This window comes from Ostrea edulis, chromosome 2 (assembly GCF_947568905.1).
Source record: "Ostrea edulis chromosome 2, xbOstEdul1.1, whole genome shotgun sequence".
NCBI lineage: Eukaryota > Metazoa > Mollusca > Bivalvia > Ostreida > Ostreidae > Ostrea > Ostrea edulis.
Window position 1 is genome coordinate 34381314 of NC_079165.1, and position 17162 is coordinate 34398475.

A 17162-nucleotide genomic window follows, 5' to 3' on the forward strand; every position below is an offset into this window, starting at 1 on the left:
TTTCATGTTTACTACAATTTGATCTTGTTCACTTGATAAAGAAGCGATGCAAATTGCGACGCACCTTGGAAATGAAAACCAACTAGGCCAACAGTGCATATTGGAATTTGCATTGCTGCGATTTACAGTTTGCATAGCTCGTTTACTAGGTGAATATTAAGCAATTTGGAATTCTCTTGTATGTGGAATGTAACTGTCTATGTGAATGTCAGAGGTGATGCACAAGATTGGCTCATTGAACCTTTTTCATGTCACACACATAACTTTTCTCACAAGTTTTTTAGTTCATTCTATGTTGATCATTGACACTAATCAATAATAACCGATAATTATTTCTGATAAAATGTTGTTATTACTATGTTAGTTTTGATTAGATGCATAACAACATATGGTCTGTTTCAAGGCTGTCAGCTCAATCCTTTCCATAGTTTTGGACTAATTGATTAATTTTAGTTCACTCCAAAGTGTACAGATTTATGTATATTGGGATATTGATGATTTTGTTCTGTCTACCTAAACTATGAAAGATTAATTTTGAAAGGCATTGAATTTCAGAATATCTCTTAAATCTAATGACTCAATGTTGATACATAATTAATGTATGTAATCAATGGAAAAGTCTGATACATGCCATTTGGTAAAGCACTAGGCATGCAATCATTGTCATGTATTGTAAGTACTGTATCTTGCAGGGGATTGGAATATACATCAATACATCTTAATTACCCCCAACTTTTTCCTACTCTCAAACCCCAAATCCTCCCCTGCAATGTACAAAACCGCTGTCTTTATGTGTACAATTTATTCATTTTACATTGAATGTATAGGATGTTCCTTCACAGTAACGTGTGTACGGGCGCCTTACTTTGGTCACGCATCAGTGACATTTTCTATATATTAATAATTAAATACATAATACAGAGTCAAAGATTTATTGAGTGAGACTAAAATAATCTGTGCAAATCATGACATTGTATACTTACCCAGTCAGTGACCACATTGGCTAAAGCCCACATCTCATTAAAAGTCAATAACTGATTGGGTATCCGTCATTCACATTAATGACCAGTTATTGAACAGGACAGTTTCACAATGGTTGAAAACCCTGGTCAACTCCGAACTATAATTTCTCTGATGGGGCAATAGTAGAGGAATTGTGGAGTTACTGACTTAGGTGTACGTGTATGAAAATCAATGACCGACTGAATTTACTTCTGTCAACATATACTGTTACGCATCATAGAAAGAGCATCTGAATACGAAACAGGTTTTTTTCTCCCCTAATCATGGAGTCTGGTATTAGTCTTTGCTGAAAGTCTGGCAGCGAGTGTTTTAGTCAGAGAGAATGAATAAGCAGAGTTATTTTTGTGAATGCCTGATTGAAGTTAATCATAAACGTGTTGCCTATAATTGCAGTTTGATTAAAAAATTGCCACATCAACTTTTGAAGATACGAAATTTTTACTGTGAAAGCAATTGATTATTTTTCCTGCACCGAGTATGTGCAATGTATTATTCATGATGAGATATATTACTCAACAATAAATTCCCTCCCGAGAGATAATTGAAATTACATATATATGTACGTTGCTAATAAACAAATTGATAATGGAATGGCAATTACATGAGCATTCCTACTTCTTTAAATCATTAGTAAAATTAGACTTTTCAAACTTTGAAATTTTACATGATTGAAATAGTAAGTAAACCTGATATGGAGTAAATGAAAGAACTTAGAACTTCAGTTAAAATATGTACAAATTGGATGAGTTGTCTTTCCCTATAACCAATGTATGGTGACTTTAGAATGTGCCACAACAAATCAATTCTCTGTATAATAATAGGGCATTAGAATTTATACAATATCCCTTATAATAGACAGCAAAAGTTCCAAAAAGGTAGAGGTGTGGTACGTTTCGTCCGTATGGAATCTAAAGGCCTACATGCACAAAGAAGTTATTTGAATTTGACAAGATTGTCTTTTGTGTATGCCTATATGTAACTATATATAGCTTGAATGAACTGACGTGTACTGCTTTCTTTGAGGATAGAGAGCTTAATTAGAGTACCTCATGTAGGACCCAAGCAGGTTGGAAATGGAATTGCATGGATACCAATACTGGATTTGTCAGGATGGTAATTCTAGTATTGAAATTAAATTAGGGGAGAGTTTGATCAAAACAAATTACTTATTTTCTGAACTCTACCATTGGTCTGAGAACCATCTATTTCATGTTTGTCTCAAGACTTTAAATTTTGTAGACAGTGTAGAATTTGGGTGTAGTGTTGAATTGGAAGAAATTTGATATGATGCATGAGCTGCGAGTAACACGTGGTGTAATTGATATGGGATATAGGATACCTGAATTCTTTGTATCATAATAGTATAGAACATTCACAAATGTGACATAAAGTGAAATATATGGTGAATACTTGAAACTGATGTAAATTACCAACACCATACTTTTTAGCAATTCCAATGCCACATTATTTTGAAGTTAGAATGCATACAGGAATGTGAACATTAGTTCTAGAATATATCTGTAGTTGACGTAAGATTCATCATTTATCAATCATGAGTATTGTACAATGCAACTATGCATGTGACAGAAAAGCTGTTATCCAACACTGATGATAAGGTAGGGATGAGGGTTCGTTATCATGGCAAAGACTGCTTTAACATGAGACCTTGGTTTTTAAGTTCTCGTCCGATAGACCTGTGACTTTTACCTTTGATGCTTATTGATTGGTGAAGGATTATTCACTGCGTATTTTAAATGTTAGGTTTGATGTAGCTGCATGACTGGGGCATCGTCCAACCCAGAACCTCCCTGTTCCAAAGCGAGCCACCCCTATTACAAGGCTTCCACAGAAATTGTTCCCCATAGAAATTCTATACAGTAGGCTAATTCTGTTTTACAGAACATGAAACAAGTATTTTTCAAGAATTAACATGCAAAACTGCACCAACACCAGATAACATCTGATTCAACAGGTCAAATCAAATTACACCACAACAATTGGCCTTAAGCTATGGCATGAGTTTACAGCAGATATTTGCCCGATCAATTATGGAAATTTGTAAGATGAATGCCAAAACTGTATTATGAATTCAAAAAAGTATTGGTACACTCACATGCATATCATTGAATTATTCCTTACCTGTAATTATAACATGCTGCTGATCAGGGGTACTTCCAAAATACTGTTTCATGATTGGTCAAAGAAACAAATAAATTGAATCTGAATAGGACTATGTGGTAGATGTCTCGTATACATGTCTATTACATTAAAGATACCACGAAGATTTCATGTGGATATTGATTTCATACTCCGAAAAAACTTCATTACACACTCTTGGGTTTGGGATGAAGTATTGGATCCAGATAAATTCCAATAAACCAACGGGTTAAGCTGCTTCAACATGATCAGTGACAGGTTTGGGAACTTTAAACCATCCATACATCACTAACAATCCAGAACAATTCTGAATCTAAATGGTTTAGGTTGCATTAACTGATCATGAAAGAAATAGATTTTAGGTACTTTAAACCATGAAAACCTAGTCTGCAAGAGTGGGTTCAGGAGAGTTAGATTTTATTTAATGGCAACCCATACTGAATTTTATAAAATCATATTGAATTTTATAAGATCATATTGAATTTTATGAAATAATAATAATAATATATAGCCTTTATTTATCTAGGATAACACAAATTAGCATATAGCTAGTTTCCATTGTGGTTCTGCATTAAAACATATTACACAAACATAAAATTAACATCTAAAATTATTATCTAAATATGCATACAATATAAAAAGAAGAGGGGAGGGGGAATATAGCATAAGACACACCTAATTAGTGATAAAATTATTACCTAAATATGAATACATGACATGAAAGGAAAGAAGAAAAAGTAGCATAAGACACACGCACACACAGTGCCATATCACAACTACATTTGGCACACCTGAATAAAAAGAGGAAAGCACAATGTTTAAGTGCTACTTCTATGAAAATATTCCATCAAATACATGAAATCCTGTTGAATTTTATAAAATCCGATTGAATTTACAAAATCAGTTTGTTATGGATGTTAGCCGTTTCAGACTGAGGTTGTGAAAGATTTTGAAATGGGCCTGTGGATGATCCTTTGCTCTCATGTTGAATGAACAGCTGTTGGTTGTACTTTGTTTCTAACATATCAGAATTTTTTTTTTACCCTTGGCAAAACTTTGTGGAACCTGATGTAATTTCTGGTGTTAATTAGTGAAAGCCAAATAAATGCTTTTGTGATATGGAAATGTTAATCAAAATTATTTTTTCAAAAACGATATTATGATTTCTTCTGGGACTTGTGATGATACAGTGTTGCATGATCTATTTTTTGTGGGTTTTTTAATGTTCAATGTGGAGGTGTTAATTAATGCATGGGACCCATGGGGCTCTTGTTGCTATAATTTTTATGAAATCTAAAACATTTTTACAAAACATCTGACATAAATTCTGTTCATGGTTTTTGAAACTTTGATCAACAATTGCAGAAATTTGACTAATGAAACTTTAACATCAACTTTCATCATTCAATTTCCTTACAAAATCCTTTGTAAGAGTGGAACAAAAACCTGGAGTGTGGTGTTTTTACAATCATATGATATATGTATGGCTGTACAGGAAAAAATAAGACACTAGCTGAGACCAGAAACTGGAGATATTTGTCACAAATATCTTGTGCTGATAATGGTGGAAATTAAGGTTACTATAAATTTGAATCTTGATAAGTTAATGAAAATGATTCAGAAAAGTGGTTGTTTTCAATGAATTATAGAAGTTAATTGACTCATTTATGGTGCTACGTTATATATATAATCAATGGTTTTGGATCTCTAACAATCTGAATCAATATACAGACTATAGTGCTTTTCATTTCTGTTGGAAACTTTCACTGAAAGAAGGGCCTGTATGTACCTGCAGTTTCTCTACCAAATGTAAACTTTTCATCAGTAAAATATCTTTTTTTAGTGACATATTGATGACTAGTGTTTTTTAAATGAAAATCAACAAAACAGAGTAGCATAATGAGGAAGCCCCCAGACTGGCAAAATTTATTTCCCATACTGATGAATTGGGGGACCGCCTGTTGAAAAGATATGTTTCAAGTATAATTTCTCATTCAAATGTTTGTCACTTTATGTTCAAGTCTTTAGAAATAGAACAGGAAGATCTATATGTCAATGAAATATTAGAAAGAAAGAAATATACAAATAGGCAAAGAAATCAAAATTCACTGAAAAAGTTTCCAAATTTTTACACAATTCATATACACTATTCTGCAGTTCCCTTTTCTTTTGTAAACAATCATCAGCAATCAGAGGGAGCAGTTTTCAAAGAGACCAAAAAAAAAAAATAAAGAATAGGTTTTTATTTTTTTGTGATTTCTCCAATCTAATTAAAATTTAATCCTTTGATCCGCTCACCTAGGATCCCTTCACATACCCTAAGGTATGTATAGCATTCATAGATGAGCAGATCAAAGGATCTAATTTTAATTAGATTGGTGATAAAGTTTCTTAAATACCTTACAAAATGATGAATAATTTCATTAAAAAGTATGTGTTCATGATTGTACGGAAAATGAATTTAGATGACTATAATTTACACAACTATATGTATGTCCAGAAAGTTCTTACTTGAGAGGAGGAAAAAATATAAATGCCATCAACTCATAACGATAGTTTCAATACTCTGATTTATACTGTACCAGTTGTAGTCTATTAACCAGTAGTATTGTGTGAGGCCAAAGGACTGAAGATTGGTATGGAATTGAAAGACATTTCAGCTTAAATTCATTCAGCATCGATATTGTTATCAGTAAGAGTTCTTGATAGTGAATTTGGTTTTTCTTGTAATTAACCATTGTGTACCATGGAAATGCTTAGTATGGCAAAGACCTGAAACTTGAATATACATAATTAGTAATAGTCAAACGACCATTCTTGCATGTGTTGACAAGCTAATTACTGTCTATTAGAATAGTTTTGCTCTGTGAATTGTATTTACAATTCATTTGTTCACTATTCATTGGCTGAATGAAGACAATTGGATCAGAGTTTACAGCAAATACTTTGATGTATAGGCACCATGCAGACATCATAATTCTGTGTATATTACTGACTGTGTTATTCCAGACTGGTCACCCTTCAGGACTATTTGATAGAAGAAAAAAAACACATTACAAACGTTAATAACTTTCATGGCAAAAATCTCCCATCTTCCGTTTCACATTAACTGCCCATAATCAGGATCCCAAAGCAATAGATGGATTTTTCCGTGGAAATGATCAATAAGAAATTAAACATCCTAGGTGTGAATGTTTTAGATAAGGCTGCAACATGGGTTTTTTTTTTCCAAATGATTATTTCTACATTTCTGATAATGAAATGATCTGCTTCGGCTCCTTAAAAGGAAAAGCAATGACAGCTTTAGTATCAGGATAACTCATCACTGTGTGACTCCAATGAAAGTTTTTGCTTCTATAAGGTGTGCAGTGTGACCAGCAGTATTGATCAAAAAATAATCCAGTGTGTGAAGTATATTTTTCATGTTTATCCACTCTGTCTCTGGTGATATAAAATCTACCAGATGTCACCTCTTTTATAATTGCTATATTAAGAATCGGATATGAAGGTCAATAAAAGGGAGACTGCCAAATCCCATGTGAGCATGTGGTCGTCATTTCACAAAGACGTGTGCAGAAAAATGAAGGTTGATAATAGTGTAGTTTTTGCCTGCTAAAATAACATTGATTCTATTTTTGTAGGTTCAATTCTTCGTGAAATGGCCACAAGGAAAATTGTTTCAGCTGACACAGGTTACAAAGGGACACAACTCAAACTTTCTCTGATATTAGAGGGAGGCCAAGTTGTAGCATTCAAGCCCAAATGGTAACTAGAAAAGGAAAGAAGGGGGGGGGGGGGTAATTGCTTTAAATCTAATAGCTTAGAATGTTATCAATTTCTTTTAATTTGTGAGTAATTTTGAACGTGAATTCATGATTTATGGAGTAATGAGCAAATTGAATGTTGGCCAAAATTTTATCTCCTTGATTAATCTGATAAACAAGATTGCTGAAATAAAATCTGTGGAACTGTAAGTGATTTATAGTCATTCTTTTTAACTGTGTATGAATATATCAGGTACAGAAGAGAGGACATTTTCTCAGAGACTCCATATTCTGGTGCTGACCGACATAATGGTGAAATTGCAGCATTCCATTTAAACAGGTAATCGGGTAGAAAGGATTTACTGTTATCACACTACAATAGCGGGGTTTTGCACTAGCTGTCTATGAAAACTATTTCATGGGGAGTGAAGATGCTAATTTGAAGTGGACTGATTTCATAGGTGTATGTTTCATGGGTCATCTGTTTTATCAATACATTTTTAGGTCACCTGAGTCACCCAGGTGATCTTTTGCTATCCTTTTTCGTCGATCTTCATGCATTGGTTGTAAACTTTTGAACATTTTCAGCTTCTTCTCTTGAGCGACTGAACCAATTCTAACCAGTTTTGGTATATAGCATCTAATGGGTAAAATCCTGTGGGGATCCGGGTTAGAAGTACCCCTTGCTTGTTGTAAAAGGCAACTAAATTAGGCGGTCTTTCAGATGAAATTGCAAAAACCGAGGTCCCATGTCACAGCAGGTATAGCACAATAAAGATCCCTCCTTGCTCAAAGGCCGTAAGCGCCGAGCATAGGCATAAATTTTGCAGCCCTTCATCTGCAATGGTGACGTCTCATTATAAGTGAAAGATTCTCGAGATGGACGTTAAACAAGATACAATCAATCAATCGATTTGATGTATGAAGTGAAGATAATGATCAATCTCATAAATCCTATAAAGAATACAAAATTGAGAGCAGAATATGGCCCCTGGACACACCAGAGGTGTCTTGTCTCCATATGAGTGAAAAATTCTCAAATGGAATGTCAAACAATATACAATCAATTGATCTAATGGGTAAAGGGGAACCAAAAAGGTTATTTTATGGACCTGCCTCCCTGAAGCATGAGAATGGGGGGGGGGGGGGGGGGGCAAAACCATCAACATTTATGCAATCTTATAAAAATCTTCTCTACTCCTGGAAATCAAGCAGTGTAACTGTTTGCATGATTGTAACAAGCAATGAGCCTTCTACTAAAATGTTCAGGCCCCAGGGTGAGGCCAAATTGGTTATATTTTGAAAATGCATTATATCTCAGAAAAAGTACTTTTGGACATCAAGGAGGCAATATGTTTGCATGATTATAATGAGTACTCGAGCCTTTACCTAAATTGTAAATTTTAATTACCCTGGGACTTGGTCCCCAGGGTGACACTATGTTGGTCATATATTGAAAATGCATTATATCTCAGAAAAAGATCTTCTTTACTTTTGGATGTTAGGGAGGCAGAATGTTTGCATGATTTTAATGAGTACTCAAGTCTCAACTAAAATTGTAAAACTCATGATTCCTGGGTTTAGGATCCAGGGTGGGACTAAGTTGGTCATGTATTGAAATAAGTTATATACTAGAAAAATATCTTCTTATGGACTTCAAGGAGGCAAAATGTTTGCATGGTTATAAAGAGCATTCAGGCATCTACTAAATTTATGAAATTTAGGACTCAAGGGTTTTATTATCATTATTACATGAGCAAGCCAGCATGGAGTTTTCTATTAATATTCTTTGGCAGTAGATTTCAGCTCAATGTCGAATTACTTAATGATACATGTATGTTAGAAATATTTGTGTATTCATAATTTTTAAAAATTTCATGCACATGAGTCATGGGCTTTCAAATATTTGATGCATGGTACTCAGGTGAGCATTAAGGCCCATTGGTCTCTTGTTGTATATTCAAGGGCAGTAACTCACAGTGACATTTTACATTGATATTCTCTTTATTGAGAGTAATTAGTAAATGATGATCAATGTCTATGTTTCAGGATAATGGAATTTAGACGGACTCCTCTGGTAGTAGGAAGGAAGATAAACTTAAAATCAGAAATCATTCCTAATGGATCTGAGCAGCTGCTGAAAACTTTCTTCGTTAATGGTAAATTTTATCTATGAATTTTGTGTATATTCAAATTGACTTACTGTAAAAGTTGTGTTTACCCTGAACTATAAGATAACTTTATTCCAATTTTGGGCCCAGAGAGCATAACAGCAGTGAGTTTTATTTTATTATTTTTTTAAAACTACACCTCTCCTTTTGAATTTTGAAAAATTTAGTGACATTTTCCTCAAATTTAGAAAAATCATTTATAGTAAATTAGAATGGTAAATTGCATAAAATAATCAAATATAAGGAACAACAAATGTTTTTGTGTGAGGTTTATTTCAAATCTGATTTAAGGTCATAATATAAATCATTTTTTAACATTAAATATGAATGGAAAGTCTCACCTTTTATGAATATTATTTATTTTTTCTTTGAATGACTTATTGTCTAATTTCATGAAAAAAGATAATTTACCAGCATTTGAACTCGTATCTAGTAAACAACCTTATATTGATATTCAAGTTTATGGAACATACGTCTCTTCTGTTTGTGTTTTTTTCCTGATTTTAGTAAAACTCTACAGTGTTGACCATTTCCTGTTATTAGCCTGACCCTACATTAAATAATGGCGGTCAAACTAAAAATGTCAACATGGCTTGTACATATCTATCTGGGGACTATATACTAATTAGTATATAATTCGCTACATATCTGCTTATATGGATACCTCCATTGTTTTACACATTCTTTACAAAACCTTTTGCATTTGCAGGACATTGAAGAATAAAATTGAATTAAAAAAACATACAAGTGACTCTCGATAACTCGAAGTTCAAGGGACGTTGATAAAACTTCGAGAAATCGAGAGTTCAAGGGATCGAAATTCGGAAATTGAAGGTCCGCCGGTATGGTTAAGATTTTACAGTAACTGGAAATGTTTACCAACAAGATCAAATGATATCGTTTTGACATATTTTCCTTCATATTCGTCAGGTAGTTTAATATCAAAATAAAAAACCTTATTTTGCATTAATAAAAACATTTCAAAGTTTATGTATTTATTTGTTCTTTAATCATGCTTAGATAGGCATACAAAACCAAGTTCCGATGAAGCTTTACTATCACAAACTAAACGGAGCACAATGTTATGTCGCTTTACCCAAAGCAAAAATTCTAACGAATGAGTAAAACGATGTTTTAGAGTAATTTTACTCAAAGAAAAAACTCAAGAAATTTAACAGTCTGTAGATCTTTAAATTATGTATAAAACTTGCTCTTTCGTTGTCACGTCAAAACAAATTATAGATTTTATTCATAGTCGGATTATATATGATTTCAATCATCACGACACAAAACCCCAGTGCAAGGTATAAACTGACCAATTAGCCAATTATATACTCAAGTGTGTTAAAATCCAGGTAAGGCCCAAGCGGAAATTAGTACACCCTTGGGTAACGGTGGGTATACGCCACCACCACTTCGAGAGATCGAGAGTGAAAAACATTGAAATGTGTTTTACGATCGAATGTTCGAGAGATTGATAGTAAATTTGCTTTGTTATATAGAGAGAAAAATCGAGACCATGATTTCACTTCGAGAGACCGAGAACTTCGAGAGATCGAAGTTCGAGCCATCGAGAGTCACCTGTATTAACTCTTTGTCAGCAGTATTAGGCGGTTTTTGTTTAAAAATTCAGCATATAATTTCCCTACATTTGACATTGAGAAAAACATATATATAATCGGGGGGGGGGGGGGGGGGGGGAGCCATTTTTTTAGGGGAAACAGCAGAATATTGGTGACATTTTGGCCCTCAAAAATCACTAAACAGCAAAGATAGTTTATAAAGAAAGAAACTTTAAAAAGGATTAGTGTTCAACACAAACCACATGTAGATGCAGCATATGGGGAAACAAGATGTGCAAATATGGTGTTTACAAAAGTATATGAACAATATCAGTGTTATACCAGCATATATATTCCTCTGTGCTTTATTACAAAAGTTTCTGTGTAATTTGAATTGAGAGTTTACACTATGAGTGTACTGTATCCATCTTCTTACCTGGTAATCACATTTACTGTACATCAGGAAATTTATTGTATATTGGGTAATTTACTATACATCAGATAATTTACTGTACATCAGGAAATTTATTGTATATTGGGTAATTTACTATACATCAGATAATTTACTGTACATCAGGAAATTTATTGTATATTGGGTAATTTACTATACATCAGATAATTTACTGTACATCAGTAAATTTACTGTACATTGGGTAATTAAAATTTATTGAACATTGAGTTATTTACTGAACATTGGGTTATTTACTATACATTAATTGGGTTATTTACTGTACATCAGATAATTTTGTTGCACTAGAAATATTGGCTTTTTTAGCGGATGAGGAAAATTTACCGAAAATAAGAGCACCAAAATTTCTATTCAATAATACGTCTGTTAAATGAAATTGCACCAAAAAAAAGCACTAAGATCCCAAACTACTTTACTGAGAAAAATCTGCAATATATACCTGACGTCAAAAATACCTGATATACATGTATAGTAGTATATGAATGATTATTTACAAATGGTATAAATTGTAAAATAACTTTGTGGGTTGGGGGGAAAAATGCATGTTAGTGGGTCTGGATTTTGTAATTTTGTAAGAGCTAGTTGTTCTTGAAGTATTTAAATTTTTGAGTATGAAAACAATGAAAGTGAAACCCAGATTGTTGAATTAGATAGATTAATTCCATGAAGCAATTCAGTAAGAAATTTTTTTGCATTTTAAGCAGAGCAGTGAATGATCTGCAGTTTCCTGTGTTGTAGGTTCAGACACGTGTTTCTATGGTAAATGTTACTACTGTAAGGGTAAGGAGACTGGGGTGTGTGCTGAGGGGGACACACTGGAAGGCAGCGTTATACTGTGGCTCCCAAAGTCCTTCCCCTTAAAGACTTACCGTCACCCCTGGGCAAGAACTTACAACCCCGGGAAGCAAGCACAGTAGGTACAGAGTACATCCAGTGTTGTACGGAGGTTTCTGTGTAACATACAATTACCCTGATGATCTGCACCAAGAAATGAAAAAGGTGGCTTACAAACAACAGAAATAGGAATCAGATGCATGGCAACTCACTGTTCCAATCTCTTTATACTCACACTTTCTAAAGAAAGTTCAGATATGTTGTTTTTACCCTAGTCCGTCCATCTGTCTATCACACTTTTATCTCCCTCAACAACAACAACCCCTCCTTTATTTTAAGCACTGACCAATTAAATTTTGGAAAATGATAGATAGGTGGTGTCCTTTAAATGTGCAATAAGGTTTCAAAATTTTCGAAACCACTACACGTCCAGGACACCCTCATCCACATGTTCACTTCCTTTAAGAATCAGAATCATTCTTGAAATGACTAGAACTTCAATTGCAGAATAATGATTTTACTTCATTTTGTTTGTCAATTTGAAGAATCCTTGAAAAATATATATAATATTCTGCATTTCACATGAACTATTCTTAATTAGGCCCTTATCATATACATGTATGTTCTCAATGTTGAACAAGTATTGTACATTAAATTTCATTGTCTTGAACATTTTAATTATTTAGATGGGAAAAGGATCCAAATTACTGCAGTGCTGTGAAAGCCATTAATATATATTCTCATGGTCCACGACTGTTTGATTTGATTGACACAGCCATTTTTGACTTTCTTATTGGAAATGCTGACAGACATAGATACGAAACACTAGGAGGTCACTTGGAATCTGCATTTCTTCTCCTAGATAATGGAAAAAGGTAACTCTTCAAGCCATGTTATGCAATATATGATCTGGGAATAGATATGGAAATGGAGAATTGCATGAATATGTGTTCCGTAAAGTATTTTAACCAAATCTCTGCATTAGATGAAGGAAGAATACATCCAAAGTACAAACTGTGAATTTGTGATGTTAGTATAATTATGTATATATTTAGTTCCTACCAGTGAAACCTTAGGGCACTGTAGATTCCCTTTCTGTATGCCCCTCCATCTGGGTTTTTTTTTTTTCATTTTGTTTTCTGCACTATTTTTGTTCTGGTTTGAAATATGGATATAAGACTTGCAGTACAGATTTGTAATGAAAATATACAGATCAAGTTTGACTTTGTATAATATGCTTTCACATGGTTTTAGTGATTTGAAACTTGCTTTATTATATGATCAAATAATTCTGTGATCCAGCAACCAAGGAAAAATGGAATGTTATGTTTACTTGCAAGTTTCTTCAATGTGAATATAACAGTTGATTTCTCCCACATTGGGCCAAAAATGAATTGGGAATGTTTAAATTCATACAGTTGATTATTGTAATTTTTTATGGTTATTACTGAAAACTCGGATCTTTACTCACTTTCAGGTATCTTGCATTATAATTTGTAAAGAAGGGGTCACTTTTATTAGGAACTGAAGGGACTTATAGTAAGAATGATCAAAAAAAAAATTATCCAATGATTGCTACCTTCATCACCTGATAAAACAGCAAAGAAAGAAATTTTTATTGCTTTTATATATATATATATATAAAAACTAAATTTAAGTACTAAAATATATTGTTGACCCATTTGTTACTTTAAATGGAACAGCAAATGCACCCTTTGACTTTGACATATTTGGTAATGATTACGCGGACAGGTGGTGTTAAAAAACTGGATCAAATTAGTTTGCAAGAAACATGTGTTTATTGTCAAGGATGAAAGCGATATCCATTCCAAAAGAAATATAAGAGAAAAGACTCGATGAATTTAAAAGTATATAATAAACAAAAACTGTTATCTCTAATCGTTTTTGACTCGGTCTTGCATTCTAATTATTCAAGAATATATAGCAAAACAATGACATTTGTTGACATTTTTTAGGTCAATATGTTGCTTTAGCAACCCTCAATGGACAATAGTCACCTCATCCTCCAGGCTCAGTGAATATTGTGCCTCTTGGGTCACTAAAGCATGGTATTGGCCTAAAACATGTCCAAAATTATGTAATGTATCTTCCTAGTGGACAACTATAAATAAAGTTCAACTTTCTGATTTTTGACACAGTTAACCCACTTATACTATAGTGACATAGCCATTTGCATGAATTTTTTTTTTTTTTTCGTTTTGCTTTGAGATATCTATATGGAACTTGTCATGTAGCTTTTAATGTACCACTAGAGTTATGGCCCTTTGTATAATTTGAGGAGCTGAAAGTGGACAAGTATTGCTTCAGCAATATTTATATAGGTACAGGTACTAACATCTATGTCTGAGTAATATAACGTGCAATTATGTAGCACAATGAGGAAAGTTTGCTGTGTAATTCTGTGTTCGAGGAATGAGAGTGAATAAATTTTTTATGATCAATTCATTAAGGAAAATTAATTTACTTTGCCATGTCTTTTTCAGCTTTGGAAATCCTTTCCATGATGAAATCTCAATATTAGCACCACTATACCAATGTTGTGTGTAAGTTGCTTTACATTTAAATGTAATTAAAGAATTATTCCTTAGAGTACAGGTTCCTGACATTACATATTTTGTGAAAATCATCATTTCATAAATATTCTACATTTCTATCTAATTGATATATAGGAGAGAGAAAATATTGTCAATGGAATTTGTCAAAATTTGTTTTCCATTACTTTGTAGAATTAGATACAGTACTTACAAAAGACTACTTCTCCTAAGACATGGGGTTTTAAGCCGAGTTCTACGGAATGTGTTAAGACAGGATCCTATAGCTCCAATACTGACAGAGGAACATTATCAAGCTCTGGACAGACGACTAGAAATTGTCTTAGAGAAAATTCAGACTTGTCTTGACAATTCACCACAGAACAGAGGCCTAGTGAAAAATGTGAGGTCCTGATGATACGTGAAGCTTGATAATCATTTCTTTTAAACATCAAAGTGAAACTGTGTCATCTCGAAAATCACATTGTAACAAGTCATAAATCAGTTTTTCATAGAAATTGGTTGGAAATACAGGATGCATTTTCATGGAAATACAGTATGCATTTTCATTGGTGGTGTATGTTCTATAATGTACTGCATTGTTAACTGAGGGACTTTAATGGGGGTCAACATATTTCAATTATTTATTTACTGTTTTGATAAAAGTCTTAATCCTTCCATAAAAATACTGAATTTAAAGCTGTGCACAGTACATCTATACCTATCTGTGTATTTTATAAAGATATCTCTGACTATAATCATGAATTCACTTTTTAATTCTTTGTTCACTTAGCCATTTTCAAGGAGTCTAGTCATGTTACAGAAACATTAGGATGTTGCCTTCATTGAAGGTCTAGTTTTGTTTCAGCATGTTCTTTTTTTTCTTTTCATTTTGCCACCATATTTGTTCTTAAAATAAACTATTTTTAATTTCTTTTCACTCGAGCATTAGTTTGTTATGATCTGTTCGAAAGCTACACAAACTAAGTAGTTTCAAGGAAAAAAGGTGATCTAAACATATTTATGATACAAGTCTACCCCCAGCTCAGCCCCACAAAGGAGAGGTATGTCCAAGACACGATGTATACAAAATGTTGTCATGCTGTTGTTGATATTGATATCGTATTTGGTACTTGAAGACGGTTATATATGATAGATAATAACTTTGCAGGATGATATCGACATTGTATTTGGTCTTGGACGTGTACATACAAAGGACCTTTTCAAATGTGCAACTGGACTGTAGTCTACTTTCTGAGATGTGTTAGTAAAACAGAGATGCTGCCCCTGTTAGCACTGTCAGCCTTTGGAGTCGAATATCCATTCTATGCAAATTCAGTTATGTAGGAGCAAATCTTGGCAAAATCTCAAGAATAACAAGACTAAAATTCAAACGAAGTATGTGAAAAGATGTTGGAATTAGGGAATTCATCAAACACCAAGTTTTGTCCTCCATTCCGTGTGCATGTGAGGGCAGGAGGTAGGTTCTATACAATTAAAATAAAATTATCCCTGCATTATCTTTTTTTTAATTAAAATGTGTTTTTGCACCGGTCCTTTTGCATCTTTTACATATTACGCTACTGGATTGCATTTAGTTGAATGATAAATAAAATCATATAAAGTTAAGAAATAAATTTTAATTTTTGAAAATACATGAGGGTATGAATTGCAACGCTTCACGCTGGCATATTTTTTGAAGTGCGTCGGCAGACCTAACGTTTGGAGAAGAGGGATAACTACTAGAAAATTTCCTTTTTAATTTTCATATAAACGCCTATACTTAGCCTCAAATTCACATGGGTACTCTTCACTAGATATTAACACGATTTTACTATCCTTATGTACCGGTCGTCATTTCAACTTTGAATAGTAAGGGGGGTGGGGGAGGGGGGGGGGGGGCAACAACTTGGCCAAATTTTCCAATTTAATTTTCAATAGCCAAGCTTGTGAGAATCGTTGACTTTCCTCAGTGAGGTTTCACGATAAGTGTAATCAAAGTTTTGAAGATTAAAAGCAAGATTGAAGAATACTCAGGTGACAGTGGCGGATCTAGACTTTACTGGGGGAGCAATGCATTATAGAATGAAATTCCTGTTCCTTCTTCCTTTCATTTATAGTCATCACATCCAATATAGAATTTAAACGAAAAGAATAAACTTGACTTGTTGATTAAAAAAAACACCCTGAAGAGCGGGGGTGTCCGACCCTCTCCCCCCCCCCCCCCCCCCCCCTTAAATACGCCACTGGGTGAGCGCATTGTCCTATGGACCTCTTATCTACTGATGATAAGATTCAAAATGCCTTTAATGAATTGATACATACATTTGGATTTTTTTTTCTCAAGAGGAACTAATTTTCAGTGTATCTGTTTCAGTGAACTATTTTGGTCGAGGTTTGCTTTGCAAAGACCCTTCCTGCTCAAAGGCCATAGCGTCGAGCATAGGCCTAAATTTTGCAGCCGTTCACCGGCAGTGGTGACGTCTCCATATGAGTGAAAAATTCTCGAGAGGGACGTTAAACAATATTTAATGAATGAATGAAGCAGTCTACTTGTGAGTCACAGACACTCGTTTCTGTAAATAAGTTAGGACCTCTATATACTAATAATATAATGTGTTATTATTAGT

The 17162-nt window shown here is 33.6% G+C and overlaps 2 protein-coding genes across 3 annotated transcripts in view; one reads left to right on the forward strand and one right to left on the reverse strand.

The window, feature by feature from the left end:
* Positions 1-5656, reverse strand: part of LOC125681679 (potassium channel subfamily T member 2-like) — a 92354-nt gene extending 86698 nt beyond the window's left edge. Inside the window, exon 1 of the mRNA XM_056153844.1 lies at positions 984-5656. The gene's annotated coding sequence lies outside the window, so the exon portion shown is untranslated. The remainder of the gene's footprint in view (positions 1-983) is intronic.
* Positions 1-15472, forward strand: part of LOC125681684 (glycosaminoglycan xylosylkinase-like) — a 38487-nt gene extending 23015 nt beyond the window's left edge. For both annotated transcript variants that reach the window (XM_048921871.2, XM_048921872.2), the window contains exons 3-9: positions 6822-6945; positions 7198-7284; positions 8994-9103; positions 11885-12059; positions 12667-12855; positions 14485-14544; positions 14728-15472. In XM_048921871.2, the coding sequence (XP_048777828.1) occupies positions 6822-6945; positions 7198-7284; positions 8994-9103; positions 11885-12059; positions 12667-12855; positions 14485-14544; positions 14728-14947 (965 nt within the window). In that variant the 3' untranslated portion in view covers positions 14948-15472. The remainder of the gene's footprint in view (positions 1-6821; positions 6946-7197; positions 7285-8993; positions 9104-11884; positions 12060-12666; positions 12856-14484; positions 14545-14727) is intronic.
* The last annotated feature ends 1690 nt before the right edge of the window (positions 15473-17162 follow it).